The 27997-nt window shown below is 39.3% G+C and overlaps 1 protein-coding gene across 16 annotated transcripts in view; it reads left to right on the top strand.

Annotated features, from left to right (window-relative positions):
• SPEF2 (sperm flagellar 2) overlaps window positions 1-27997 on the top strand; it is a 289696-nt gene that overhangs the window by 167504 nt on the left and 94195 nt on the right. For 11 of the 16 annotated variants that reach the window (XM_072605832.1, XM_072605834.1, XM_072605831.1 and 8 more), the window contains 8 exons: window positions 2152-2285; window positions 8354-8481; window positions 8582-8720; window positions 10361-10498; window positions 17204-17358; window positions 18278-18331; window positions 20307-20490; window positions 26493-26625. In XM_072605832.1, coding sequence (XP_072461933.1) covers window positions 2152-2285; window positions 8354-8481; window positions 8582-8720; window positions 10361-10498; window positions 17204-17358; window positions 18278-18331; window positions 20307-20490; window positions 26493-26625 — 1065 coding nt within the window. The remainder of the gene's footprint in view (window positions 1-2151; window positions 2286-8353; window positions 8482-8581; window positions 8721-10360; window positions 10499-17203; window positions 17359-18277; window positions 18332-20306; window positions 20491-26492; window positions 26626-27997) is intronic. The other 5 variants (XM_072605837.1, XM_072605838.1, XM_072605836.1 and 2 more) reach the window with 1 other exon arrangement.

Below are 27997 nucleotides of genomic sequence, written 5' to 3'. Positions count from 1 at the left end.
TTCATTTACCACAAACAAAAGTAAAATTTTATTCTAAAACTATGTTTTTTATTTTCACATTTTTTCTCCATCTTTACCTGTTGTAGTGATGTCTTATCCAAGTATTTTCAATCTGTGGTATTCAAATTATTTAACTTTACCAAAACTATTGTATCAGACGTGCATATTATACTAAAAAATTATATCTGTCATGCTTTTCATTCCTTGTCTATTCCGCATTTGCTTCTGCTTGCCAATACTTGGAGTAACTTTGACAGAGTTTATATACTAATCAAATAAAATAATTATATGCAAATATGCCTGCATCTCTAAAAATTAACTATATCAAAGATAATGTAGCTTCCACCTTACATAAAATTGCAAATATATATATTTTTAACAAGTGAAGTCTTCAATTCAAATTGTTGGATGAAAAGCATTCCAACTGTTTACCTTTCAGGTGCAGAGTTCCTCCACAAGAATGCCTGTAGCCTCTAGCCTTAGATACTTGTCTTTCCGTGTATGGTTTGGTCTCTTGATTTTCACTATTTTTCCTTCTAAATATTGAGATACAGTTTGAGGGTGGAAAACGTTGGAGCCCAAACAGTTGTTTCTGAATTGTTCAATTTGTCACTCAATAGTCATGATATACTAAAATAATTTCTAAACCTACCTTAAAATGTTTATAGTTCAAAGAGGAATTAATAATGACTTAAAGAACAGAGGAGAAATTCTAAGAGAAACGATAACCACTTAAAAGGGAAAATGTCCCCAGAGTTTTAATTAAAGAAATGAGGCACAAAAACATGATTTCTCTTTCTGTCAGAACAAAGATTTAATTGGTTTTCTTGCTACATATTAACTCCATTGAACAATTGACTCTCTTGAGACCAATACATTAAGAGTCATTTGAGGTCCAAGCTTATAGAAGAGCAATTTCTCTTTCTCTTGGCAGTCCACCTTTTTCTATCTGCCACAGTAAGATAATGCATATTTATCTCCCTAGTATATCAAATATTATTTGCCCAGGGAATGTGTAACAGGATGTGTTTTTCATGTGATCTTCTTATCCTACATATAATAAGTTGTAAAAAAATTAATATATAGTTCATCTTAAGGCAAATAGAATCCAGAGGTCCAAGTTATTTTGATAATTTTGTAAATATGGTATCTCAAGTCCATTTCCATTTTTTTTCAACTAAATTTTCTACTAAATAGAACTACCATGCATGGGGAAGTGCATGAATTCTTTCAGGCTATAGGGAGTCTTGTACCTCCTTCTGATGCTTTACGTGAGGGTGCTAGTTTTGTATCCTTGGAGAGGATGGGAATGATAAGGTCCTAAGGAGAATACCCAGCAAAGCTGAGTTTATGCCATTACCTCATCTCCAGGTGTATTCTCACACCACACCCATATGTGGATGCCCTTTAAACCTCTACATAATTGCTAGGGCACTATTCATTTAAGGAGGCTGAATAGGTATCCTGAAAAGTACATGCTCTTCAATTCTGCCATTGTACTAACCATGCCAACCCCTCCAATTAAAAGGTATGTTCACCCCCATCCTCAAACTCCACACCCTACCAAAAGGTCTCTAAAGCAAACTTCATAGGATCTTATATTTTAAGTTGGGAGGGACCTTTATAGATCAGAAAACTGAGTTCCAGTGAAATTAGTGACTTGCCCAAGTGAATACAAGTAAAACCAGCAGGGCCAAGATTGGCACCAAGGCCCTCTAATTCCAAAGTGCAGGTTCTTTCTACTGCACCATGAATTCTGGGCCTAATATTTCCCTTCTCCTATGCAAGAGAGAAAATTGAATTTGGTTAGTTATTGCAGCAGTGTATTTGGAACCAGTGTTTTTCCTCTAGGTCTGAAAAAGAGTCACATGCCTAGTATCATATGTGAATAACAATTTATGTCTAACAGTAGAAAAACAAAATCAAAATTATTGTTTATCTTCTTACCCAGTGGGATTAGGGCAGATGGATTGGTTCAAAAAAAGTAATGAATAATTTTAAGGTGGTATTTATTTGCAAGGCTACTCAAGAAGCTAGGAGAATTAATGTACCCCCCTGGAATATGTGTCAATCAAAGGTTTATTCAGCTTCAGAATATAACCTTGTGTATAGTTTCCCTATGAAGCAAACTAATTTAAGTTTCACCTAAAGGAAAGGGATCCGACAAGAAGTCATCAGGAAAGAAATCACCTGTTGAAGAATCACCACCTCCTCCACCTCCAGGACCACCACCAATCAAACCAGGGTCAGAAGAATGGGTCTATGTGGATGAACCACTTGCTCCGGTACAGTAGTAGATAACTTTTTCCTTATTCAAGGGAAGATTTGTGTCATTTTACCTCATCCCAGTTTTTTCATTGGCCCAAATGAGTTCTCATTAGAACATCTGAGAGATTGTTTTTATACACATTGGGCCATAATCTTCTCCTTTCCAAGTCACTGAAATTTCTATGAGTCATGCTTGGGAATTTTTCTTAAGTATTTACATGGGGGAACAAATGAGTTCTTTGAGACTCAGCTTTCTCGTCAGAAGCACAAGCAGTGAAGCTCTTTTCCTGGAAAAGAGTCACATCTCTAGGACACGTGACCATCAAATGACACTTCTTTTTTCTTTGTGCTTCCATGACCACATGATAATATCCTTCAGTTTAACCTCTGCCTTTCCAGATGACTAAAAGTTTTGTAACTGCAGTAAGATGAGAATAAGCAGTCGTCAAGCCTAAAAGGTTTAGAAATTTACCTACTTAGAGACAAAGGCTGGACCAGAGGAGCTCGTGGGTGCTCACAAATGCTTATATGATTGCAATACTGTTAATGCCTGTGCTATAATAATAACATTAATAGTAAGTGGCTAGCATTTATGTAGTGTCTACTGTGTGCCAGACACTATGCCAAGTGGGGTTTGTTTGTTTTTTACAAACATTATCTCATTTGATCCTTACAACAACCCTGAGAGGTAGGTGCTATTATTTATCCATTTTACAGTTGAGGAAACTGAAGCAAACAGAAGTTAAATGACTTGCCCAGGGTCCCACAGCTAGTTAGCATCTGAGGCTGAATTTGAACTCAGAACTTCCTAACTCCAGACCTGGTGCTCTCTCCACTATGCTATCTAACTGCCTCTGAATGAGAAGAAGCAATTTAATCATGAAGGCTCAGATTAATTTCCACTTTCACCAATTCTGTTACCACTCCAGCTCATAATTATCTCACCATCTAATAAATTCATGGCATTTTTTTAATACTAGAAAAGCAGCATGCTGAAATGGGTAGTGGTTGGCCTTAAAGGAATATGTCTTGTATCTCTGTCCTATCATATGCAACATTTATTGATATATTTCTGTTTTCCCAACTAAAATATAAATGTATTGTGAGCAAAGAGAATATATTATGCCACCTTTTATCTTGTGCAGCTTGCAATAAATGTTATGCAAATATCTGTAAGTTAATTAATGAATTTATCTGGTGATTTTGGGGTCAGAAAAGGGAGGAATAAAAGTACTGTCCCCAGTATCATCCTACAAACTACCAAGTCAGACAGAAGATAGAGAAAATCCTTTCCTTCTACTGATGGTAAAACTGTCAAAGATTCAAGGTGTAGAATGTATGGGCGACACCAGTTTAACATTTATTAATTTCAAGTATCCAGATTTCTGCTGGAAGTCCAGTTCTGCCAAAACAAAAAAAGCACAGCCTTTGATGAACTGTTGACTTGCCTTCCTGGCTAGTCATCATCAAAAAACATTAAGGGGCTTGCTGTGTGCTGTGTTAAGCATCGGAGATACAAACAAAAGCAAAAACATGCTTGAAAGGCTCTTTTATAAAGAAGAAAGCTGGGAGGCAAACTAAATTTATAGCTTACAACACGATCTCATGTCTTCATTATCACATTGTCACAAGAACAGTTTTACATATGGTAAAACTGAACATGATTTGCCCCTGTTCACAGAGCTAGTAAGCCTCACAAGCAGGATGTGAACTCAGGTCTTCTACACTCTATCCACTGAGTCACAATGTTTCTTGAAGATTTGTTATATAAACTAGAAATAATATAGGAAGCTTTTGAAAATGTTTCCATGACACCTTGGAGATGATAATAATGAAGTGAGAAAATGGTGGCTACAATCTAGCCCAAATTCTATGAGAATGATTTCAAAAAATACAGAAATGTGGCTATGATGGACCTCATGGATAAAAATTAAAAAGGAACATAGATCCAATTAAAATCTCTGGTTCCTTATTGACTGCCCACAAATCACAAACCTCAAGAATCCCTTTGATGATTTATCGAGGCTTCTCCCAATTCATAATTCTCAATTATAAACTCAGATCTTTGTAAAGATTAATTTTGAGCTTCAATAGTCTAAAATGTGTTGGTCACAACATTGTCTTACCTGTCTTTTGTACATACTTACACAATACTAGTGTTCTCCCCATCAACAGGTAAGCTCCTTAAAGACAGGAAGTATCTTGTTTTTGTCTTTGTGATCCCACAACCTAACTCATGTCCTTAATAAATGATTGTTTGATTCAATCATTCATCAAGCTAATTAAAGATCTTTGACAAGGTATTCCTGAATTCCTCAAAGGATAGCAGAAACATGGCAAAAGTGAATTTAAGTCCAAAATAAAGAACAATTAGCTACTCTTAGTAAGTTCGAATCTCTAGACCCAGATAAATTATATTTTGTTACTGCAAGAATTCACAGAAGGAATTACTAAACCATTGTCAATGATCTTTGGAGAATGACAGAGTGCTGCAGGATCAGAGATAGTCAAATTGTTCTGATTATTAAAAAAGAAAAAGAAAGTGATTTCTTCTAACTATAAGCCTATGAGCTGTATATGAATTCCTATGAAAATTTTGAAATACATCATTAAAAATATGGTTTTTGAGCACTTAGAAAGGGAAAGTCTGATTGTAACAAATCAGCATAGGTTCACAAAATATGTTAAGGTAATCTCATTTTCTTTTTTGACATGATTATTAAAATGTTAGGTTAGGGGTATTACCATAGAAATAACATACTTGGATTTCAGCCACACATTTGACAAAATAGTTCATTAAGTATTCATGGACAAGATGGGGAAAGGCTAGAGTATAATGAGGTTAGGTAACTTCTACTCTGGCTAAATAACCAAGCACAAAGATTGTTGTTTAATAAGTCAAAATCAAGTAGGCTGGGTCAGAAGTGAGATTTCTATATTTGCTACAAGAGTCTATCTTTGGCCCCTTTTCTCTTTGACATTTTTATCAGTGACTTGAATGAAAGCGTAAATGGAATGTTTATCAGATTTACCAAAGGACCCAACACAAAGAATCATAGCCAACATATTGAATAACATAGATAAGAACCTTAATAGAGGTTAGCATTTTATGATTTATGAACTAAATCCATTAAGGTGACATTCCATAGATCAGTATAACATTCTTATATTTGAACTTCAATATTTTTAATTGGCCATGCACAGTTACAGGATGGTAGAGATATGTTTGGTCAATTCCAATATGCTAACAAAATTCATATTTAAAAAGGACCTGGAAATTTTAGTGTACTCTAAGTTCAATACTAATTAATAGTATAATTTGACAGCCAAACAATATCGTGGGATCTTAGGCTGTAATAATAAAAACAATGCACAGAACAAGGAAGGTTTTTAGACCTGCTCTGCTCTGTTCCTTTCCAACTCCATGAACCCTTTGGTCCAGTTTTAGATGTCACATTTTAGAAAGACCATTGACAAGTTGAGGAGTCTGCAGAAGAGAGTAACTAGGATAGTGAGAGAACTGAAAACCATGCCACATGAGAACTGGTTCAAGGATTTTGGGATGCTTAGTCTGGAGAAGAAGGGACCAAAAGAGCACATGATAGCTACTCTCCATTATTGGAGATTTTTCACATAGTCTAGTAAATTGGGTATAGATTACTTTACCTCAGATGGCATAACAAGGACTAACAGATCAAAGTTACTGAGAAATAAAGTTTGCCTCTTGAAGATGGGGGAAAAAACGATCACCACTTCCTAGTTAGAGCAGTCCAAAAATAGACAAAAGTCCAAAAGTAGTTGCTTCAGGATGTAGTAAGTTCCCCGTCTCTGGATATCATAGGCTATCATATATCTAGAGCTGGAAGGGATTCCCAAGGCCATCTAGTAAAACCCCTTCATTTATAGACCAAAAATGGAGGTTTTGAGGCATAGGTTGGATGAACAAGCACCTATTGAGTATGTGATAGAGACCTATTGAGTATGTGATAGAGGAGATTCTTATTCCAGGGGTCAGATGGTCTGTAATATCTTCTAGTTCTAGGATTCTATGATTCATAGGTTAGCACAGTTCATGTAAAAAAGGCCAGAATTCTGTGTATATCACAGTTAATACAAATAGTGTTATTTGGCTAATCAAAGATGTTAGATCAAGGGAAGTAATAGTCACAACTATTCTCTTTGTTGTTTGGATCACATCTTGGAATACCAAGATTATTCACTCTTTTAAGTGGGACATTACTACATAGTATCTATAACAGGGTTCCCTAACCTTTTTTGAGTCATTTATACATCTGGAAGTCTGGTAAAGCCAATTGGATTTCTCAGAATAATATTCTTAAGTGCATAAAAATAAAATATGTAAGACTGTAAAAGAAATAATTTTATTGAAATTGTCATAAAAAAATTTTAGGCAATCAGTGCTAAATGACTTGCCCAGAGCCACACAGCTAGTAAGCATCTGAGACCAAATTTGAACTCAAGTACTCCTGACTCCAAGGCCAGTGCTGTATCCACTGCACCACTGAGTTGCCCCTAAATATTTTTTAAAGTTCTTGGACCCCAGGTGAAAAACCTCTAATCTAGAAGAAAAAAATTAGGGTAGTGTGGGTTCTGAAAATATTGTCAAGTACAACATGCATAACAACATATTTGAGGGACCAAGGATTGTAACCAAGAGGAAGAAGAGTTTTCCCTTAGCAAACCATTAATGGCCCTAATAAGCTGCAGAATCTGCTTAAAAACTCAGGCTTCCTGATTCCTAATTCAGTGCTCTTTCCATAAATGATAGTTTGGTTGGTTGGTTTTGGAAGAGGACATAGAAAGTACATTGAATTTGTTCTATTTTCCTTCAGAAAATGAGCTAATACCAAAGGGTAGAGATTTTATGTGGACAGATTTGGACTTGATATGAAAAAATAATTATAAGATTTTGATATAAGGGACCAACAGGTCAATACTGTCATGGATCCCTTTAAAAACAATGTGATTGCTCTTAATTCCGTTCAAATTGGTGAGTGTGTCTTGGGCCCCTCCCCTTTACCAGGTTAGTGTTAAAATGTGGAATTAGAATTAGAAACTTGGAATACAGTCTCAAATGGAGACAAACATTGCATTCAGAGTTTTTCCATTCTACTGAAGAGGGGTCAGGAAACAGAAGAGAGGATGAGCATCATCAGATAGTGTAAATACAAAATGATTACCCAGTAATAGAATGGTATTAATTGGAGGAATCAGGAAAGGTGTCTTGTAGGAGATAGCACTTAACTTGAAGGCCTAAGGGAAGTGAGGTTGTCCAAATGGCATAAGTGAGGAGGAAGAGCATTCCAGGAAACAGCAAGAAGGCTGGATTGGCAAGAATGTGGTATACATGAAGAAAGTAGATCAGATCTCTGTTATAGAAAAGTTTCCCTCCTTGGGAAACACATCAGACTAGGTAATCTCAAGGTCCCTTCAGGTACAATTGAATGATTCTGTAAATAAATAAATAAATGAAGAAAGCAACCATGAACAGCATTTTTTTATATCAAATAAAATATATAACTATTATTGAAATTCTTACAGTTTACATTACTAAACATTATATAAAAGTTTTGACTATGTTATACATTATACTCTTTTCTCCTTTTTGCATGCAATCCTGGGTTATACCATCCAGGATAAAATATTAAGAATGCCTGACAAAATCTCCCTTCTAGTATTAGTCTTATTTTCAACTTAAGAATATTGCTGTAATGTTGAGATTATTTCAACAAAGAGAGATGCTTCAAGTGGCAGTTGCTTTTTTTTCCTCCCTGGATATGCTATTTAAAGAGATGCTACCAAATGAGAGGTTCCCTAGAGCTTTCTCATATCCCTGTCCTAGCCATCTTCTTACCACCTGCCACTGCAGGGAAGGAACAAATTCTCACCACCTCTGATGAAAGCATATGAGAATAGAGTGGAGTTGCCAGTTGCCCTTACTACACTTGCCCACTGGGGCTGAAAACCACCTTGCTGTTCTTTGGTTGATGTGGTTCTCTTTAATGAGTCCTAGAGAAGAATTTCAAAAATGAGATGTTGATTTGTGTGTTTTACTGTTCAATAGGAAATACCTCAATATTTAGTGCCTTATTGGGAAACAATAGAAAATTCATACATAAACACAATCAAGGCAATACTCAGGCAGATAAGAGATGAGCGACACAGCGTACTTTATTATCTACATGACATCAGGTGAGTAAAAGTTAATTATATGAAGAATTTCATATTCTAGTGAGGGAAGGGGAATAAAATATATTTTGTTTTGCATTGAAATTCTGCTAATGTACCACAGACTAAATTACCAGGAGTACCTGCAACGTCCAGACCACAAGCAAGAGTTTGTGTCTCAATGGCAGACTGATTTTAACAACCTCCCCGATGACTTGTGGGATGATGAAGAAACAAAAGCTGAACTACACCAAAGAGTCAACGTAAGTCGATATATTCAGCACGGTAGACTGGCAGCTGGGCAGTGTGCAGAGTTTAGTCTGCTCCTAATTGAGATACTACTTGCAAAGGGTTTAACACAATATCTGGTTCATAGTAGGTGCTTACTAAATGCTTATGTCCTTCCTTCCTCTTTCCCTTCTCCCTTTCTTCTGTTATTCTTTCCTTCCCTCCCTGGGACATTGATAGGCTTGACTGAAGGAAGTGCAGATATTTTGCCTTAATAAGTTAATGCTTCGTGTGATGACAGTAGCTGTCTTCAAATTTTTGAAGAGCTATCACATGGAAAAAGGTTTTGAAGGAGATCAGTTCTTTGTTTTTGCCTTATCATTCATGACAGAAAAGAATCCTTTTCCTTTGCGGCCCAGATAAAAATCATGTAACATCTGTCATCTTATAACGTAACTTATTACTAAAGATTGTGAAAAATTTTAGTAATTTTGGTCCTATAATATTTTTATTATATATTATATATTATAATATAACATAAAATATGTTTGTATGGCACTCAACATTTTTTAAGAGAACTCACCAACTCTTATTTGATTCTGATAAGCATGCATGATTAGTACCTATGGAACAGTTGGTTGTGCTCATATTTTGCAAGTGAGAAAGTTAAATTATCAAGAAATTGAATGGGCACCCCAAAATTATATGGGGAGCCAGGGAGCCAATAAAACCCAGATTTCCATGGGTTTAGTTGTCATCTCTATATAGATGACTTCCAGATCTATACACACACACACACACACACACACACACACACACACACACACATACACACACTCACGTGTGCACACACATATGTCATTTTAATCTCTTTACTGGTCTTGAGTACTCTCAAGTACTCAAGTACTGTCTCAAAGTGGATGTCCCATAGGCACTGCAAGCTCAACATGTAGCTAATTCACTTTCCCCCTAAATCCTTCCTTTTTCTAAACTTACCTATTTTTGTTAAGTACGCAATGACCCTTCTGATCACATGGGTTTGAAATCTTACTTTCAAACTTCACTCCTCATCCTAAAATACATATCAAATCAGTTGCCACATGTTGTCTTTTCTGCCTCCATTTTTCTCCATTCAAACAGCCCTTTGAGTGGATAAGAACCTGGGTTCTTATCATCTCTTACCTGGACTCCTAAATTATGCGTTTGCCCCATTCTCTCCCTGCTCTATACCATCCTACACAACAATGGCCAAAGTGTTTTGCCTAAAGTGCAGGTCTGACCATGTCACTCCCTTACTGAATAAAGTCCAGTGGATACCCATTACTTCTGAGATAATATATCAGTTCCTGTGTTTGGCATTTATTAGTCTTTACAACTTAGCCCTAGCCTAACTTTTCAGTCTTATTACACACCACTCCCTTTTACTCTATGGGTCAGTTATATCTTGTTCCTTTTCCTTTCTTTGAGGCAATCAATTTAAGTGACTTGTCCAGGGTCACACAGCTAGTAAATGTCTGAGGCAGGATTTGAAATCAGGGCCTCCCTGACTTCAGGGCTGGTGCTCTATTCACTGAGCCACCTACCCACCCCACCCTGGCCCTTTTTCAGAATTCCTATTTGCATTGAGATAATTTAGGTTGTTTTTCTAAAAAGGGAAATGCTTTTTTCTTTTTAGGATTTAAGGGACCGCCTGTGGGATATATGTGATACTCGAAAGGAAGAGGCAGAACAAGAACGCGTTGATATCGTTGACGAATCCTGGTTACAAGATCATCTTGGAATGCTCATGAACCATTTCTTTTCCTTGATGCAGGTATGACGGGTCAGGTCATTACAACATGGTTACCCCATGCCGTTCCTCCTTTTTGCCGTTATCGTCCTTGTAAAATAGTTAGTTTTAGTATCAATCAATCAGTCAACATATTAAGCAGCTACTCTGTGCCAAGCACTGAGCTAAATGTGAGGGATACAAAATGATGCAAAAGACCTTCCTTGACCTCAGGGAGCTCAGCCTAGTCTTCTAGGAACTAATACTGCTAGCTCTGCTTCTCTGTAACATTCACTCCAACACAGCCAAAAAGTAAGCTTCATCTAATGATTATGAGTAGCAATAACATAGAAAAATGTCAAATATCTTCCCAAATAACGACTTACAGCCTTACATTGCTCAGATACCTGGGAAGAGACGGCAAAGTGGGTATCTGAGACTGTGCTGCTTGATACTCTCCTACGCACCAGCCTTTCAAGTCACGACCCCAATCTAAACATAAACCAAGGTCCAGCCTTATGTAGTATACCAGTGGTATAAACACAGCTTCCATGGAAATAAGGTGTGGCAGACCCCCTGTCAAGAGTCTTTTGGTACCCGTAAGGGGGTTGAAGGTGACTAGTCTCTGCCATTGAACTAAGCCATCACTGATTGTGTTCCCTCAATTTTAAGGGGTCTCCAGTACCGTTCAACCACTTAATGGTCAGATTTTATTTTTACAAAGGAATATTTACTTCAAAGGTCTAACAAGAACAAACATAAACATTCCCTCTTTCCCTCCCTTTTGGAGGGAATGTTTGACAGTAACACCTGTGACTGGGTATTTCAATGCCTTACATCTAAAACCAAAAAGGACAAATGAAACAGACCAAAACTCCAAGCCTGTTTCTGGGGTCATAGAGCCTGGGAAAAGAAGGTGGTCCTTCCCCTACCTAGTTTAGGGCATGGTGCTAGTGCTGTGCATGGACAAGACCTTGAGCCCTGCATACAGCCAGAAAGAGAGAGTGACTGTGCTCTATAGACACAGACTTCCTGCTACTCAGACACTGGAAAGAGCCTGCTCCTACCTACATGTCTTCTCCCAGAAGCAAGTCCCTGGAGTCTCCCACATGGGTGGGAGTCATAGGGGAATGCACAAAGTCCCATTACACTTATTTATATACATGTTGGCTCCTCTATAGGAACTAATCCATTTTCTTATTTGTATGCCCAGGACTTAGTATAGTATATAGCAAATTTCAGGCACTTAATACATATCTGTTGATCACTTGATTTCTTTCAACCAATCTTCATTTAAGGGCATCATCCCTAAGCCCTTCCCTAGTCATTTTCCCTACACTGCATATTCTTCAGCTTATTTTTGTCCTTCCTAAAATGGGGAACTCAAAACTGAACACAATATTCAAGATGTAGTCTGACCAGGACTCACCTCCCTAAGATTGCTTATGGTTACTATGACTATATTTTTCCCAATAATTCCATTAATGATTATTAATTATTATAATGGTTATTAATAGTATTCTTAATATTTCTATTAAATTAATTGAAGTCACTGATTTTTTTTAAATCATTGAATACCACAAGGACAAGCACATACCCCTAAGGATAATCGGTCAGTTCATCGATTAACAAGCGTCTGTTAAATGCTGGCCCTGTTTCAGGGACTATGCTAAGTACTGAAAAACAGGGGAGACTGTTCATTCCCTCAAGGCACTTAAATTCTCAAAGATCTGAGAGACTTTTTAGTCAGCAGGAAAGTAACAAGTAGATAGGCAGACACTGATGATTAGAGAGCCGCGGAGAGGGGAGTGAAACTAATTGTAGTCTTCTAGACTCCTGAGAGAAGATGAGACGGAATGAAGCCATAACAACGTATGGAGGGGCCGTCCATGTCAAGAAGGACCGTTTCTTCCTCAAAGACTGGAATAGAAGAGGAAATAGTGGGAGATAATGTCAAGGGGTTGTAAGATGAGGCGGAAGGATTTAGAAAAGGGAACTAATAGCAAATGACCTCAGTTTTTCTAAGTAAAGTATGAACTGATGACTTCAGCTTAGGGAGAGGATGGGGAGAGTGTTGTAAAAGGAAAGAATTTTCAAACAACAGTTGTGGTAGGTGAGGTAGAGCATCAGTGAGGGAAGAGCATAAGGATTGTTTTGCTGCATAGAGGACTCAGTTGAGTCTAAATAATAAATTTGTAGTGCAAATAGTCTGCATGATTGCATTCCTTCCTTCCTATAGCTCCATTTAATAGTATGTGAGTTAAAACAGAGGAGTCAGATGTAAATAATCCCATATAGGATTTGGAAGAGTATGAAGGAGACAAGGTCATTGAGTGTAAAGGACTGTTGAGAGGCTGAGATTAGAAAAAGAGGATAGTATAACCAGAATAAAAATCATGCCCTGGGAAAATACTGAAGACTGGAAGGATTGGAAATAATGATGAGGATGAAGGAAGGAATGAATAGTTGGATGGATGGATGGATAGATGGATGAAAAGACCTTTATTAAGCACTTGCTGTAGGTAAATGTCCTGTGCTAAGTACTGGGGATACAGACAATGACAGTCTCTGCTCTCAAAGAGTTCACATTCTAATAGGCAAAACAACAAATATAAGAGATTTAGAAGGCGAAAAGCATAGGGGGCAGTGTGAATGATGGATTATTATTAGATAAAGGAATTTCTAATTTCTTGACCATGGCAGTAGAACATTTTTGGAGTTGAGTGGAAGTGAAGGTCAAAGGAATTGAGTAGAGAGGAAACATCAGCACGTACAGAGCCTCTCTGTGCCATGAACTAAGGTAATTAAGAAAAAGAGGGATTGTTTGGGACTGGTAGATAATGACTGCCATTATCTGAACTGGGCACTTCATTTGGATAGAGTGAACTTCACCTGGGCCCATTGACTGGAGCTTATCAGGACAGCTTAATGCTATCTTGACTCTCTCCTTACTTATTTTAAACACCAGGTCCATATTAGACATTATTATTCTGTCTGAGAAGGTAGGTTTCAGCTCACATAAGAACTTTCTAACAGCCCTCTTCAACAAAATATCAAAATGCTAACCAGGTAGTGAGCTCTCTGACAATGAAGTTGCCCAAGCAGAAATTGGATAAATATTTGTAAGGGATATGGTAGAAAGAATTCCTGCAGTGGGTGAAAGGTTGGACTGGGGGTGAGCAACCTTCAACCTCAAGGCCACATGTGACCTTCTAGGTCCTCAGCTACGGCCCTTTGACTGGATCCAAACTTCACAGAACAAATCCCTTTAATAAAAGGATTTGTACTATAAATTTGTACTCCATCAAAAGGCCTATGGACCTTGAAGGCCACACCCAAGGACCTAGAAGGCCACATGTGGCCTCAAGTCTGCAGGCTCTCCACCCCCAGGTTGAATTTCTAAGATTCTTACTATAATACAGGTTGAGACATACCACAAGTGATACCACATTCCTGAAATATAACTACCGTGACCAAGTGAAAAAAGTTGATGTAACAATATTATTTCCCTTGTAATAAGGGAGAAATGATGTGACAAGATTACCCCTCCAAGGTAGGAAGTAGATTTATCACCCAACACCAAGATTCTAAAAAGATTCCACTATGTTCTTTGGGTTGTTAGCAAGTTCAGTCTAAAATAAATAAATATTTTTTTTAAGTTAATGGAAAAAAAATTTCCCAATTTCTAAAGTACCCATCCTAAACAGTATAACATCATTTAGCATGTTCTGAAGATTTATAACCACCAAATGACTTCTTCTGTCCTGAAAATTATTATTCTTTACTACTTGTCAATAACTAATTTGTCCCAGATACTTTTTACAAAAAGCGATTTTCATCTGGCTTATTGTGAATGTGGTTTTTTGCATGTTCCCAGGAGGGTACAGTTTTGTCAGTTGGAGACTCAATTTCTGTTGGTCTAATAAATCAAAGCATGACAGGTGCAAATGTTTGTTGTTGAACTTTGAGATTAGTGGGCATAGGAAAACTCGAAAAAAAACAACTCTACCGACTTTCTCTGAAAGGAAATAGAAAAATGCTTAATCTTATTCTTCCCAATCATTTTGCAAATGTTATTTTCAAGTATAAGAAGTAAGGTTTATGTGTTTATGGTTTTAAATCCAAAGGAGCAACCTAAAATATCTTCTGATATTAAAATAAACATGTGAATGGTCACTTTAATTTGAATCCATGTTATCCCACCTCTGATAATTATTGCTTTCATAACTTTGAGTGAATCACTTAACTTCCCTGAGCCTCGGTTTCTGTATCTGGAAAATAAGAGAATTAGACTCATTGACCACTGGGGTTCCTTCCAATGCTTCATCTATGTGCTTATAAACCTATAACCATAAAGCAACTACATTTATTTCTTCCTTGATTTATGTTATGTGGCTACAAAGGCTCAGATTATGTGGGGTCAAACTGAAACTTTTTATCATCTTCCAAGAAAGATATAACATGATCTTTTCCATGACCCAAAAAATCTTAATGGAATTTTTAGTCTCTCTTTTTACCATGAAGTAGCAGACTTTGGATTTACTCATTCTGAAAATGTGCCTCTTTCAGTATAAGAGTAGATATGTAGATGTCCTTTGGGTCACTTCAAATAAGTTTCATGAAGAGGTGATTGTCTTTGTGCTTTAGAAAACTTGCCATCATTTGTAACAATGCGCACTGGTTCTGGGTAGCTGACTAGAGAGTATAAGATTTTACTGGGACAACTCCATTGATTGTGTTTTCCTGAAGATGATTCCAATAGGTCTGGTAGCTTCCAATGTTTAGAATTGAATTAATCAATTTAAGCACCACGGAAGTGTGGCTCATTGGAAAGACCTTTGGACAGAGAGTCAGGAGGTCAGCATTCTAATCCCTGCGTGATCTCGGACGGATCATCTTATCTCTTGTTGCTTTAGTTTCTTTACCTCTAAAATGAGGGGTCCCTTTAGCTCGAAAATTCCCTAAAGAAACAGAACAAATCCTACGTGTGTGTATGTATTATATACATAAAGACATGCACACACACATACACATACATATACATATATAATCCTACATATAAACATACATACAAATCCTACATATATATAAAAAAGCATTGTATATGTAGAAAAGTATGTGTATGTATTATTTATATACATATGCACACACACACACACACACACACACACACACATATATATATAAAGAAAAGTGTATATAGAAAAGCAAATATTTGAAATGTTATCTACCACGATTTGTAATTTGAGGACTGGTATGGAGATACATTGGAGATGTATATAGTGGTCAAAGGTATTCTGCCTACCTTCACATTGGAGTTAAAGTGTCACCAATGTGCTCTTGCATTTCTATACTGCATTAAAACTCAGGCAGACTAGGGACAAGTTAGTAGCTAAAGTTGTAGCTGATCCTGTAGTGATTCTACTCCACATGCCATCAACTTTTCTTGAGATAAATTTGCCAATGTCTCTTTCTGAGTAATCCACAGCATGAATGTTGTGCCAGTGGTAAAGGTATTATTCTCCCTATCATAACATACCGCTTAAGCTCAAGGGGAGTATGTGGAATGGCCAACTTTTAGTTATCTTTTATATGTATATGTCCTCTCTCTCCAACAAGAATGTGTGCTTCTTGAGGGCTCTACCAAAATACATTTACCTACTTACCTATCTATCAATCAATCTATCCATCTATCTATTTATCTATCATTACATCTATATAGAGGGGAAGGGAAGAAGAGAGATTACAGAGACAGAGACAGAGAGACAGAGACATACTTCATTAGATGAAGGGGGAGATAGATGATATAACTATAGATCTAGATTAGATATTGACATACTTCATTGGATCCCCCAAAGTACCTTCTAGGTCTATTTCCACATTCTACTTGAATCTGTTCTCAATACAATCAAAGAGATTTCTGAATCCAACATGTCTGTCAGCCAAGACTCATCATGGATATGCTGATTGGCCAGTGACTGTGCTAATATAGGACCAGATACCAAAGACCAGAGATTCCTAGTACATGTAAAGAATGAGTCTTTCTCCCTAAGAAACATGGGAGACAGTTTTGTGTTAAACTAGTGAAGTCATTAGCATCACTGACATTCATATACCAATTTAAAGGATGTAAAACACTTTATATTCATTACCATGGACGAAAAATATAAACTCCAAGTCACTCACAGATGTAGTCACAGTGTCTTTTAATCATGAGATCCTGCCCAGCAGTTCTAACTTAGGTATGGTCTGTACTCAGTCCTGTTGCTGGTTATTCATGAGCATAATAACCAGTATTCCATCTCTGGCTCTTACGCTATCTGCTGTCAGTGAATGCAGAGGCGCTACTTCATAAATGAAGCTACTTTGCCAGTGGCCTGACATCCGGGTTCTCATGATCAATATTTAGAGATGTGTGAATCAGTGCCTAGGACAGTATTAAATGAATGTTGATTGAATAGAGACCTAGGAAGACCCCAGAATACTAGACAACTCCACATATCACAAATACTTCTCTTTTTATTCAGTTTCAAAAACTTAGCAGAAATATTCTTTCGTTTTTGGAGAAGGAAATATGTCACATCAGGGCTAGAGGGTGCAAAGCTGGTTGATTATTCCCTGTAAGTTAGATACATGTTATTTCCTGACTTCTAGAAAATACTTGTCACAATTTATATGGTGATAGGGATAAAAAGAAAGTAGCTGTCTCATTCTTTCTTAATATGTTAACCTTCATGTTTGTTTTCAAAGGTGGAAATTAACCGTTTCCAAGACACGAAAAGACTTCTTCAAGATTACTATAGGGGAATAGAAGGCAAAATCCCCATGGAAATCTCTAAACGTGGAGGCACTCGAGTCCCGCTGGTAAATCTTGATGACGACGATGTGCCTCAAATCTATTCCAAGTAAGATTATGGTGTTTTAATGTAGCTTTTTAAACTGGGTGATTTTACATTACACTGAGATTTCTTTTATGAGAAATTTCAGCCCTTTTATAACTTATTATCTGTGTGAACTAAAGTTTTAGTGAAAACAGTAGGTATTATTCTCCCAATCTTGATACTGTTGGATGGGTTCCATTAGACCTCCAACAGCCTCACTAGCTGTAGTAAACAAATGTTATATATGAAGAGGGAATGATATTCAAACTAAAAAAAATGCAAAATTGCTTATAAATACTTGACTGTTATAGATCAATCTCCTTCACTTCCCCCCCAAAGGAAGACATGAAAAGACCCCAAAACATTGAGGAAAAATGATTATCAAAGAAATTTCAAGAGGCAATAAGTATATAGAGCACAGGACTCAGCAGTCAGGAAAATTTAGATTCAAATCCTGCCTCAAATGGTAATAAACAAAGTGATCAAGGGGCAAATCATTTAACATCTCTTGGCCTCAGTTTCCCTTTTGGTCTTATTTCACAGGGTTGGGGGGATCAAATGAGATAATTTAGGTAAAATTCTTCAAAAGTCATTAAATTGCCACATAAACACCATAGAATTATTTCAGTTTTATTATATAACATAACATTAGTGTTACTATATAATACGTTAATTATATTATACATGTGTATTCTGTTAAGTTATTATTTATAAATAAGAGATTGAAATATGAAAATCATTAAGATGATCAGGAGAAAATACTAAACTGTGGAAATTAAGTGAGACAAAAGGAAAATTAAATTATGTTTGAAAGTAATATGTTAACTTTGGGTATTAATTTTTGATCTGTCAAAGGATAACCTCACAATTATATATAATTCCCATGATTTAGAAGAGGAAAAGAAGAAACACAAAATGTCCTGCCTCATGTCTCTTTTTTCAGAGTTACTCAGCTAGAGGAAGAAGAGGAAGAAGGGGAAATAATACTACACCAAAAGTAATCATTGATGAGCTCACATAGCCGTAGAGGCAGTAGTCAGCCAACGGGCATTCTCTGTGTGTCAGGCACTCTGCTGAGGGTGTCGGACACAAAGAAAAGCAAAAGCAGTCACTCCCTTCACGTAGCTTACACTCTCATGGGGAGAGATGACATGAAAACAATCATGTACAAATAAGATATTTACAGTACAAATGAAAGGTCATCTCTGAGGGAAGGCACTAGCAACAGCAGGGACCAGAGGAGGTCTTGTGCAGAAGGTGAGGCTCAAGCGGAAGCTAGGGGAAGCCTGGGAAGCCAGGAGGCAGAATGGTCCGGGAATGGGGCATGGGCAGGGTGAAGGCTGGCAGATGGGAGATGGACCAAGGGAGAGGAAAGAGGCCTGGGTGGAAGGCATAGACTTGTTTGGATTTTTCTAACAAGTAGAGATACTTTTTAGTTCAGCTTCCTCTCTGAACAGTTATAGAAACTCAAACAGTTATTTCCCTTTTAAAGAAGATGTGAGCCACCACGCTCATCCAGAGACCAGCTTGTAGACACTCATTTATCAGCATAAAAAAAGAAAAACAAAAACAAAATGACACAATCCGTTATCATTTCTGACTAGGCAGGCAGAATGAGAACCCTGGAGAGTTCTTCCACCTCCCCTCAAGTTACACCTTTACACTGCGACTTCATGATATGTTGTTACTTCTCAGAATAGCAGAGAGACCCATATGAAAGGATGAATGGAAAGACATTTGTTCAGTATCAACGTCTCTCACACTCTCTATTCATAGCCACAGAATTACAGGGTTAGAAGGGAATTTAGATATCATGTTCCCTGATCCTCCTATTTTATAGCTGAGGAAACTTAGACCCAAAGAGGTAAAGTCATTTGCATATGGCCTCATAACTAGTTAGTAGCAGAACCAGTCCTGAACCCGGGTCTCCCAATTTTTAGTCCAGTAATCTTCCCCACTAGACAAATCTAAGTATGAAAACGTCTTTGAAAGTGAAATCATTAGTTTATTATGTATTATTTCAATTAATTTTAATTTACCGGCATTATCACTCACCTCTATCACCACTGAAATTATTCAGTAATTCTATGTTGAATTGAAGCAATAGTCAACAGCTGACTTGATGTATTTGGCTATCTGGATTGTAAACAGGGTGGATAGATTGAACATTATCCAAAACCTACATTTTATTTTTCTTAATTTGTTTTCTTTTCATGGTTAGATTTTTACCCAGTTCTTTTCTTTGTATATTGTCTTCCATATACAAAGCCTCTCTCTGAGCTTCATGGTTTCCTCCTCTCTCACAACCTGATAAAATGTCCTAGTACATTCAGCGATACATTGACCCAGCTTCTAAACAAGTCTGATTGACTCCTGATGAGGGAATGTCTGTCTATACTGATAAAATTTCCAAACTGCATGGTTTTTCCTCACAGAAGCCATTGCTAGATAAAAACTCCTATTACTTCTTTGAAATATTAATTAGGTTAATTTTGTTTGCTGGAATTAATGGGAGTAACCTAGAAAATGTATCTCTGGCCTTTTGTGAATGTCTTGCCACTTCAAGAATTCTTCTCCCAGGATGTTTTTATTTTTGTTTTTTTTTTAATTCTCAGCTGCTGAAGAAGCTGAGAATACAGCATTCCCTAAGTTTAGGTATTCTAAGCTACATCAGGGATAAAGCCAATCAATTAGGTTTTCACACTTAGTCCAGATTCCAATACAGCAAACCCTCAGACTGGAAGACCAACAGGAGACCTAAGGAGGGGTGAACCAGTTCAAGTAAGAAAAATGGAACATGTCAAAACTGAGCAGTATTGGAGTCAGCCTGTGAGTAGCACCTGTACTTTTAGTCTGGGTGAAATAGGGAAACTCAGATTCAAAAGAGAAAACAAATTCAAGTATGGTAGCTAAAGTCATGAAAATGGAAGCGTAGAATTACAACTAAGCAATCTTCTTTTCTATTGACTAAGAATCCCTGTAGTTCCCCGGAGAGTTCCCTCTCCTGATGGAATAATAAACAAGCCCAAAAGTAAAGTATCCCTGAAAAGAGGCAGGACTGATCACTGCATAGAAGCCCTCGAGCTCAAATACGAAGGCGATGAAAAGACAGTCGTGAATGTGTGGCAGGGTGCGAATTCAGCCATAAATCACATGGTAAGTTCTGTGCTCTTTGTTTTTATTGATAATCCCTGAGAACACATGTGCAAAGTAGAAAAGGTTTTTCCAGGCTCTTTGCCCTCAGAGAACTAACTTTCCAAAAGTGAACTGGGGAAAGCAAGGAGAAAGAAGGAAATATGGGCTGGGGGAAGGGATAGGTGGGCACCTGTCATTCTAGATTAAGAAACACTAGATGACGTTTCTCCCTGGCTAACGTTCCCTCTTCCTAGAAAAGAACCCCCAGGGATCTCTTTGCATGGTTCTATAGGTAGGGCGAGAATAAGAGATACGTCAATAGCTCCCTTTTGCCTACAAGATAAGGTCCCAACCTCTTAACCTGTCAATCAGTGCCTTCCACTTGAGACCCCAGAAAGATGGCCTCCTCACTGGTCTCCTGCCTTCAGTCTTTCCCTTTTCGAATCCTTCTTGCATACTGCTTTCAGAATAATAACAATAGCTAATATATATGTATCTATGTGTATGAGTGTGTATATATACACAGATATTGTAGGTGGATGTATGTGTATACCTATATTTTTTCGTGTGTGTGTGTGTGTCTGTGTGTATGTGGAGGGAGGAGAGAGAGAAGAAAGTACTTCATTATTTTATTATTTTATCCTCAAAACAACCCTGTCTGATAGGTGCTATTATTTCCATTTCACAGATGAGGGAACTGAGATGGAGAAAGAGTAAATCTTTTATCCATGGTCACACAGCTTATAAGTGCCTGAGACAGGTTTTGAAGCCAGGTCTTCAAGGCCTCGTTATTCATTACTATCCCATGCTTGACACACATCCCCCAGGTTCACCTCACCAGGTCTTCAGCAATCTGACCTTTAACTTCTTCTTCATATTTAGCTTCTACTGCTCCCATACCCAAATTTCAGCTCTTGCCAAACAAAAACAAATATTTTATTGCTCCCCAAACTTGTGAAGGGTATCACCATCTCTGTCCTGCCTGTCCCAGTTCTCCCTTCTTGGAATCAATTGACCTCCTCTCAACTCCTCAAAATCCTACCCTCCCTTCATATGTAACCAAGTTTCTTCCAGAAAGCTGCTCCAACCACCCCAGTTCTCTATGACTTCCTCCTCTGGATTTCCTTGTCACATTTTCACTCTGACCTTCATTTGACACTTGGCATCTTTTACTTTGTAGGATTTTTTAGCTTCATATGGATGTGATCTACCTTGCCAATTAGGCAGTAAATTCCTTAAGGTCTGGGAATATATCTTAAACCTCATAGTATGCCCAACACTTAAACCCACTGCCAGGACCAATGAGGTGTCATCCAACCAATGCTGGATGACATTAAGGAAAAGGACTGCAGAAAGCAGAGAGGGGGGACCTTCCTCTGCTTTACCATTCCTCCTGTGATGCAGAGCTTCTTGCCTAACTTCATGAATTATTTCTTATAGAGTCAATTAAATCATAAGGATATGTCCGTTGGATTCTATTAGTCGTATTAAATCTGAGGGGGAAAAATATACCACAGGTTGAAAACTATTCCTCTAAATTGATTATACCAAGTTTTTCATGGGTTTTTTGTTATTACTCTTTTCATCATGATCACCATTAGAATCATGCTGGGGATGACCGAAGGGAATGTTCAGTGACAACATCATCCTATGCTGTAGGTGGAAACAACAGTGGGCTTTTGGACAGAAGACCTGGCTTTGTGTATCAGCACTAAGACCTGTGGGAAGTCACTTCACCAACTCTTTTGATTTTAAAGGGGAGCCAGTGGAAGTATTGACCACTAGAGGTAGTTAAAAGAGATTTCTGGCTCCAAAAGGAATTAACTTAATTTTAGTTAATTGCCACAGGGAAAACAGGACCTTTTAGAATCAGTGCTGTTCAAGTCATGACAATTCAACACTTGGGGAGGTGGAGCCAAGATGGCAGAGAGAAGGCAGGAAGCTGCCTGACTCTCTCCTCAATTTCCCTGGGAGCAACTTTAAATCACGCCTGAAAACGAATTCTGGAGCGACAGAACCCACAAAAGGACGGGGTGAAACAATTTTCCAGTCCAGGATAATTAGAAGCACTGCAGGAAAGGTCTGTCTCATTTGGGTAAAAAGGGAGCTCAGCGCAGATGTCTAAAGATCATACCTCATCTCTGCCTACCCCACCACCACCTTCCCCTTCCCCCAACTCTGGGCCACCTCCCCCTCCCTTCCTCCGCCTACTTCAACCTTCCCTTTCCCCACTGATCCTGCCACCCCCCACTCTTGCCCATGCCACCTCTCCTCCCTGCCCAACCTCCCCCTTCCCCCAGCCCCTGCCCTGCCATCCAGCTCTTATCCTGGCCACCTACTCTTCACCCCAGCCCCTGTCCCTGCCACCTCCCCTTTCCCCCCTGCCCTTGCCATTTCCCCTCCCTCTCAGCCCCCTGCCACTCCCCTTTACCCTTGCCCCTGCCACCCAGCCCTTGCCCTGGCCACCTACCTTTCACCCCAAAGCCTGTCCCTGCCACCTCCCCTCCCCCTCAGCCCCCTGCCACCCCCCTTTACCCCTTCCCCTGCCACCCAGCCCTTGCCCTGGTCACCTATCTTTCACCCTAGTCCCTGTCCCTGCCACTTCCCCCTTCCCCCCTGCCCTTGCCACTTCCCCTCCCTCTCAGCCCCCTGCCACCCCCCTTTACCCCTTCCCCTGCCACCCAGCCCTTGCCCTGGCCACCTACCTTTCACCCCAAAGCCTGTCCCTGCCACCTCCCCTCCCCCTCAGCCCCCTGCCACCCCCCTTTACCCTTTCCCCTGCTACCCAGCCCTTGCCCTGGTCACCTATCTTTCACCCTAGTCCCTGTCCCTGCCACTTCCCCCTTCCCCCCTGCCCTTGCCACTTCCCCTCCCTCTCAGCCCCCTGCCACCCCCCTTTACCCCTTCCCCTGCCACCCAGCCCTTGCCCTGGTCACCTATCTTTCACCCTAGTCCCTGTCCCTGCCACTTCCCCCTTCCCCCCTGCCCTTGCCACTTCCCCTCCCTCTCAGCCCCCTGCCACCCCCCTTTACCCCTTCCCCTGCCACCCAGCCCTTGCCCTGGCCACCTACCTTTCACCCCAAAGCCTGTCCCTGCCACCTCCCCTCCCCCTCAGCCCCCTGCCACCCCCCTTTACCCTTTCCCCTGCTACCCAGCCCTTGCCCTGGTCACCTATCTTTCACCCTAGTCCCTGTCCCTGCCACTTCCCCCTTCCCCCCTGCCCTTGCCACTTCCCCTCCCTCTCAGCCCCCTGCCACCCCCCTTTACCCCTTCCCCTGCCACCCAGCCCTTGCCCTGGCCACCTACCTTTCACCCCAAAGCCTGTCCCTGCCACCTCCCCTCCCCCTCAGCCCCCTGCCACCCCCCTTTACCCCTTCCCCTGCTACCCAGCCCTTGCCCTGGTCACCTATCTTTCACCCTAGTCCCTGTCCCTGCCACTTCCCCCTTCCCCCCTGCCCTTGCCACTTCCCCTCCCTCTCAGCCCCCTGCCACCCCCCTTTACCCCTTCCCCTGCCACTCAGCCCTTGCCCTGGTCACCTATCCTTCCCCCTAGTCCCTGTCCCTGCCACTTCCCCCTTCCCCTCTGCCCTTGCCACTTCCCTTCCCTCTCAGCCCCCTGCCACCCCCCTTTACCCCTTCCCCTGCCACCCAGCCCTTGCCCTGGCCACCTACCCTTCACCCCAGCCCCGTCCCTGCCACCTCCCCTCCCCCACAGCCCCCTGCCACTTCCTCCTTTCTCCCTTCCCTTACCTCTTCCCCTCCCTCTCAGTCCTCTGCCACCCCCCTTTACACCCTGGCCCTGCCACCTCCCCCTTGCCACCTTCTTCTTATTCCTCCCTGTCACCTTACCACTTCCCACCCCGCCCCCACCTCAGGAGGCTTGAGACAGTGCCCCATGTGTCCAAGGAGCCGAGCTCAGTTTTAAAAGTCACTAAGTAGACTGAAAAATGAGAAGAAAAAAAGCCCTAACTGTAGAAAGCGACTGTGGTGGCAGAGCAGATCAAAACAAACCCTGAAGAGAACAGCAATCACAACTCAACACATGGCATTTTCCTTCCAGCAGTTTCAGCCAGTAGTTGTTGTGTGTTGTTTTCATTTTAGCAAAACATTCTTCTAATTAGCCAGTACAAAATGATTTCAAGGAAACAAATTAGATTTAACTGTCACCCATCAAAATGCCTTTTTACAAAGTCCTTACCCATCTTACTAGCTAGGTAATGAAAGATATTACCTTTTCATTTTCATTTCAAAAGGGACCCAGAGACCTTGAGGCAAACAGCCCAGGATAATAATCGTTACCATCATCATCATCACAGGGATGCTGACAAAGCAGAAATATCAGATTTAAGACAAAATGACTAGCTTGCCATGCTTTTCGATAGCAAGTTGGAAAATGGATTGCCTGCGTTTTATAGGAGGCATACTAGCCACCTTCAGTTTACCAAGAATTGTAAAGTACAATTTTGAAGTTAAAACACATTTATAACAAAAATGTTACTAAAGTCAGGTTCTTAACCTTGAGTCTGTGAACTTGCTTAATAAATATATATGTATAATATGTAAATACAAATATGTGTATGTGTATATTGTACACATACCTTGCTATATTTCAGTATAATTGGTTTTCTTTGTAAATCTATGTATTTTACTTTACGCATTTAAAATCATTATTCTGAGAGAGGATTCATAGGCTTCATTAGGTTTCCCAAAGGGGCCAATAAAAAAGAGACTTGCAAATTCATTCAATTCCTTGCTCTGCTGAGGACATCAAATGAATGCTGCACAACATAAAGAATCAATTTATCAGCACATATTCGTTGAGCATCTGTCCCAAGCATTTGATATCAGAACTTCTCATCACGGAGAGCTTACAATTTTTGAGAGAGATAGGACTGATTAGGGAATATTTAAGTGCCAAACTGTGTGGCACTAACGATAAATATAATAGAAGTCCAGAGAAAGGAAGAGTTTAACCTAAGATGATCTTTCTCTCTCTTTTTTTCTAGAATTGAATTTGAAATCAGTTTCCACATGGAAGTAATATAAAAGATGGCTTGGTCCTGTTATCAATATTGTTTCACTATGGTGGTCCAGAACAGCACTTTTCAAATATATATACTTTGCAAACAGTTCTTAAAAAGAACAACTATAACCCATTAGTAGCTATTTAAAATGCTATAAATCACAAATGATCATCACAAATGTAAATTAAAACCACTTTGAGGTTTCACCTCCCAGCAAACTGGAAAAGATGACAAAAGATGGATATAGTCGATTCTGGCTAGGCTGTAGGAAGGTGGTTATAGTAATACGTCAATGGAGCTGTAAATTGGGCCAACTATTCAGGAAAGTAATTTAAAATTGTGCTTTAAAATGTCAACCCCCTTTCACTCAGAGATGTCACTTCTAATCACATCCTAAGGAAGAAAGAGATAAAAAGAAAGGTCCACTAGGTAGAGCAGCAGTACCTAAGAACTGGAGGGATGGGAGAGAGGGAGTAAACCTCCCTTGATTCAGAAATAGCTGACCAAATTGTGGCACACCCATGTGATGGAATATCACTGCACTGTAAGAAAAGATGGATATGAAAAATATAGGAAAATGGAGGTGATACAAAAAGAAGAAAAAGATATAGGAGAGAGAGAGAGAAATGTATACATTTGTATGCAAGTTTTACTTGAAAATAATCAGTAAATTGAGCTATTGTTTAGCCTTTTTCCTGAAAGTCTTGTACGCTTTCTGTTGCCTCCACATAAAGACAATCTACTTTGGACAATTCTGTTGCAGGAAGTCAGTTTCACATATGTATTAGCCAGGTTGACATGCATCTCCTACTTAAAAACTCTGGCCATAAAGCGCCCTGCCCAAGCAGCATGTCCTCTTTGTACAAAGGCTGATAGCTGCTCTCTTCCTTCCTCATCCATCAGTTTAACAGAAAATCAGAGAATCTTCTAACCATTAAACCCAAAGAGAAATTATATTTTATAAAAATTAAAGTTGCCATAAAATAATGTCATTTCTAGGTAAATGCTGAAATACATTTGAAAAACTTAGAAGACGAAAAAGAAAATATGCCAGATGAAGACAAAGAAAAATCTCCTCAGCAAGGTGGTAAAGGTGGCAGACATGCCAAGAAGCCAGAGAAGAAGAAGAAAGGTATTTGGTATTGCAGAAAAAAATCTATCTTCTTTAGTTTTTTCCTGGTGCTGTTCATATAGGTAGAAGGAGGAATCAGAATTAGAACCATGTGCTGTAAAACCCCCAAGGGAAGTGTCTCATAGTACATTGCGTGATCAGGATTTGTGGGAGGCTATGGGTGTGAGTTAAAAGGCCTGCACACGTTGTAATCTGTACCATGAGTGGAAGTACCCATATCTTAAATGATGTATAGAATAGGTTACTTTTATTTAGCGTTTTGAAATTTATACTTTCCTTGCAACAATTCTGGAAAGCTGAACAAGCATACAGATGAGGAAAGTGAAGCAGAAATGAATTAAGCGTAGTCACATAGCTTTTAAGGATAGTTGAGCCCGGTGTTAATCAATCAGTAATCTATCTTCAGTCACAAAATAACAGACTCTCAGAGCTTAAAGGATCTCTGAGGCTATGTAGCCCAGCCTATCCCTAGAAACATGCCTGACAAGTCGTCATCCAGCCTTTTTTTTAAAGTCTTCACCCAATCCACTTTTGGATGCCTCCAATTGTCAGTATGTCTTTATATCAAGTTCAGATCTGTCTTGCAGCTTTTGCTTATTTCTCCTATATTTTCCAGTGAAGCCAAGCAGTAAGAGACCAACCAACCCCTGTTCCATATGGTTAACCTGAAGATCTCTATTGTGTTAACTCCTCTGTCTAGTTAGCTAGGCTAACGTTACTATAATGTGATGGCCAGAGTTAAAAATAATGCTTCAGGTTGACATGTTCAGGGCAGAGTATATAACGACTATATGTCCTGAACACGACACCTCACTTAATGTATCTTAAAACTGCATTAGATTTTTTTTGGCTGCCATGTCACATTGTTGACTTGTTGAGTGTCAAGTTTATTAAAACCCCCATATCTTGTCAAAATTAAGTGCCATCTAGCTGTGCCTTCTCTATTCTTTTGGGGTTTTTTAACCATTCCTTTATTTCTTTCCAGGTTCTGTTCCTTAGTCTTGAGACCCTTTCTCCTTCCTTCTCCAATAGCCTTCTTACCCCAGAGGCTCATTGTGCCCATGAAACCCCTTCTAATTCTTCTCAGAGTCTCCATTTTAAGGAAAGGGTCCAGGCCAGCCATGTCTGTTCCTTCATTCTTCTTTAAACTCTATTCCAAAATCTCCAGACCTGATCCTCCACCATGCCCTCCCAAGGGAACTGTCTCTCTCCCCACCCCACCTCACCCCAACTTCTGCTTTCAGAATTTTTTTACGTTACATTCCCTTATGTGAATTTGATTTCATTGAGAGCAAGAACTGTCTTTATTTTTCTTGTATTTATATTCCCAGTGCTTAGCACAGTACCTGTAACATAGTATTTGACTCTCTAA

This window comes from Notamacropus eugenii, chromosome 4 (assembly GCF_028372415.1).
Source record: "Notamacropus eugenii isolate mMacEug1 chromosome 4, mMacEug1.pri_v2, whole genome shotgun sequence".
Lineage (NCBI taxonomy): Eukaryota > Metazoa > Chordata > Mammalia > Diprotodontia > Macropodidae > Notamacropus > Notamacropus eugenii.
The sequence above is the reverse complement of the archived record's forward strand: the minus strand, read 5'-3'. Positions and strand labels throughout refer to the sequence as shown.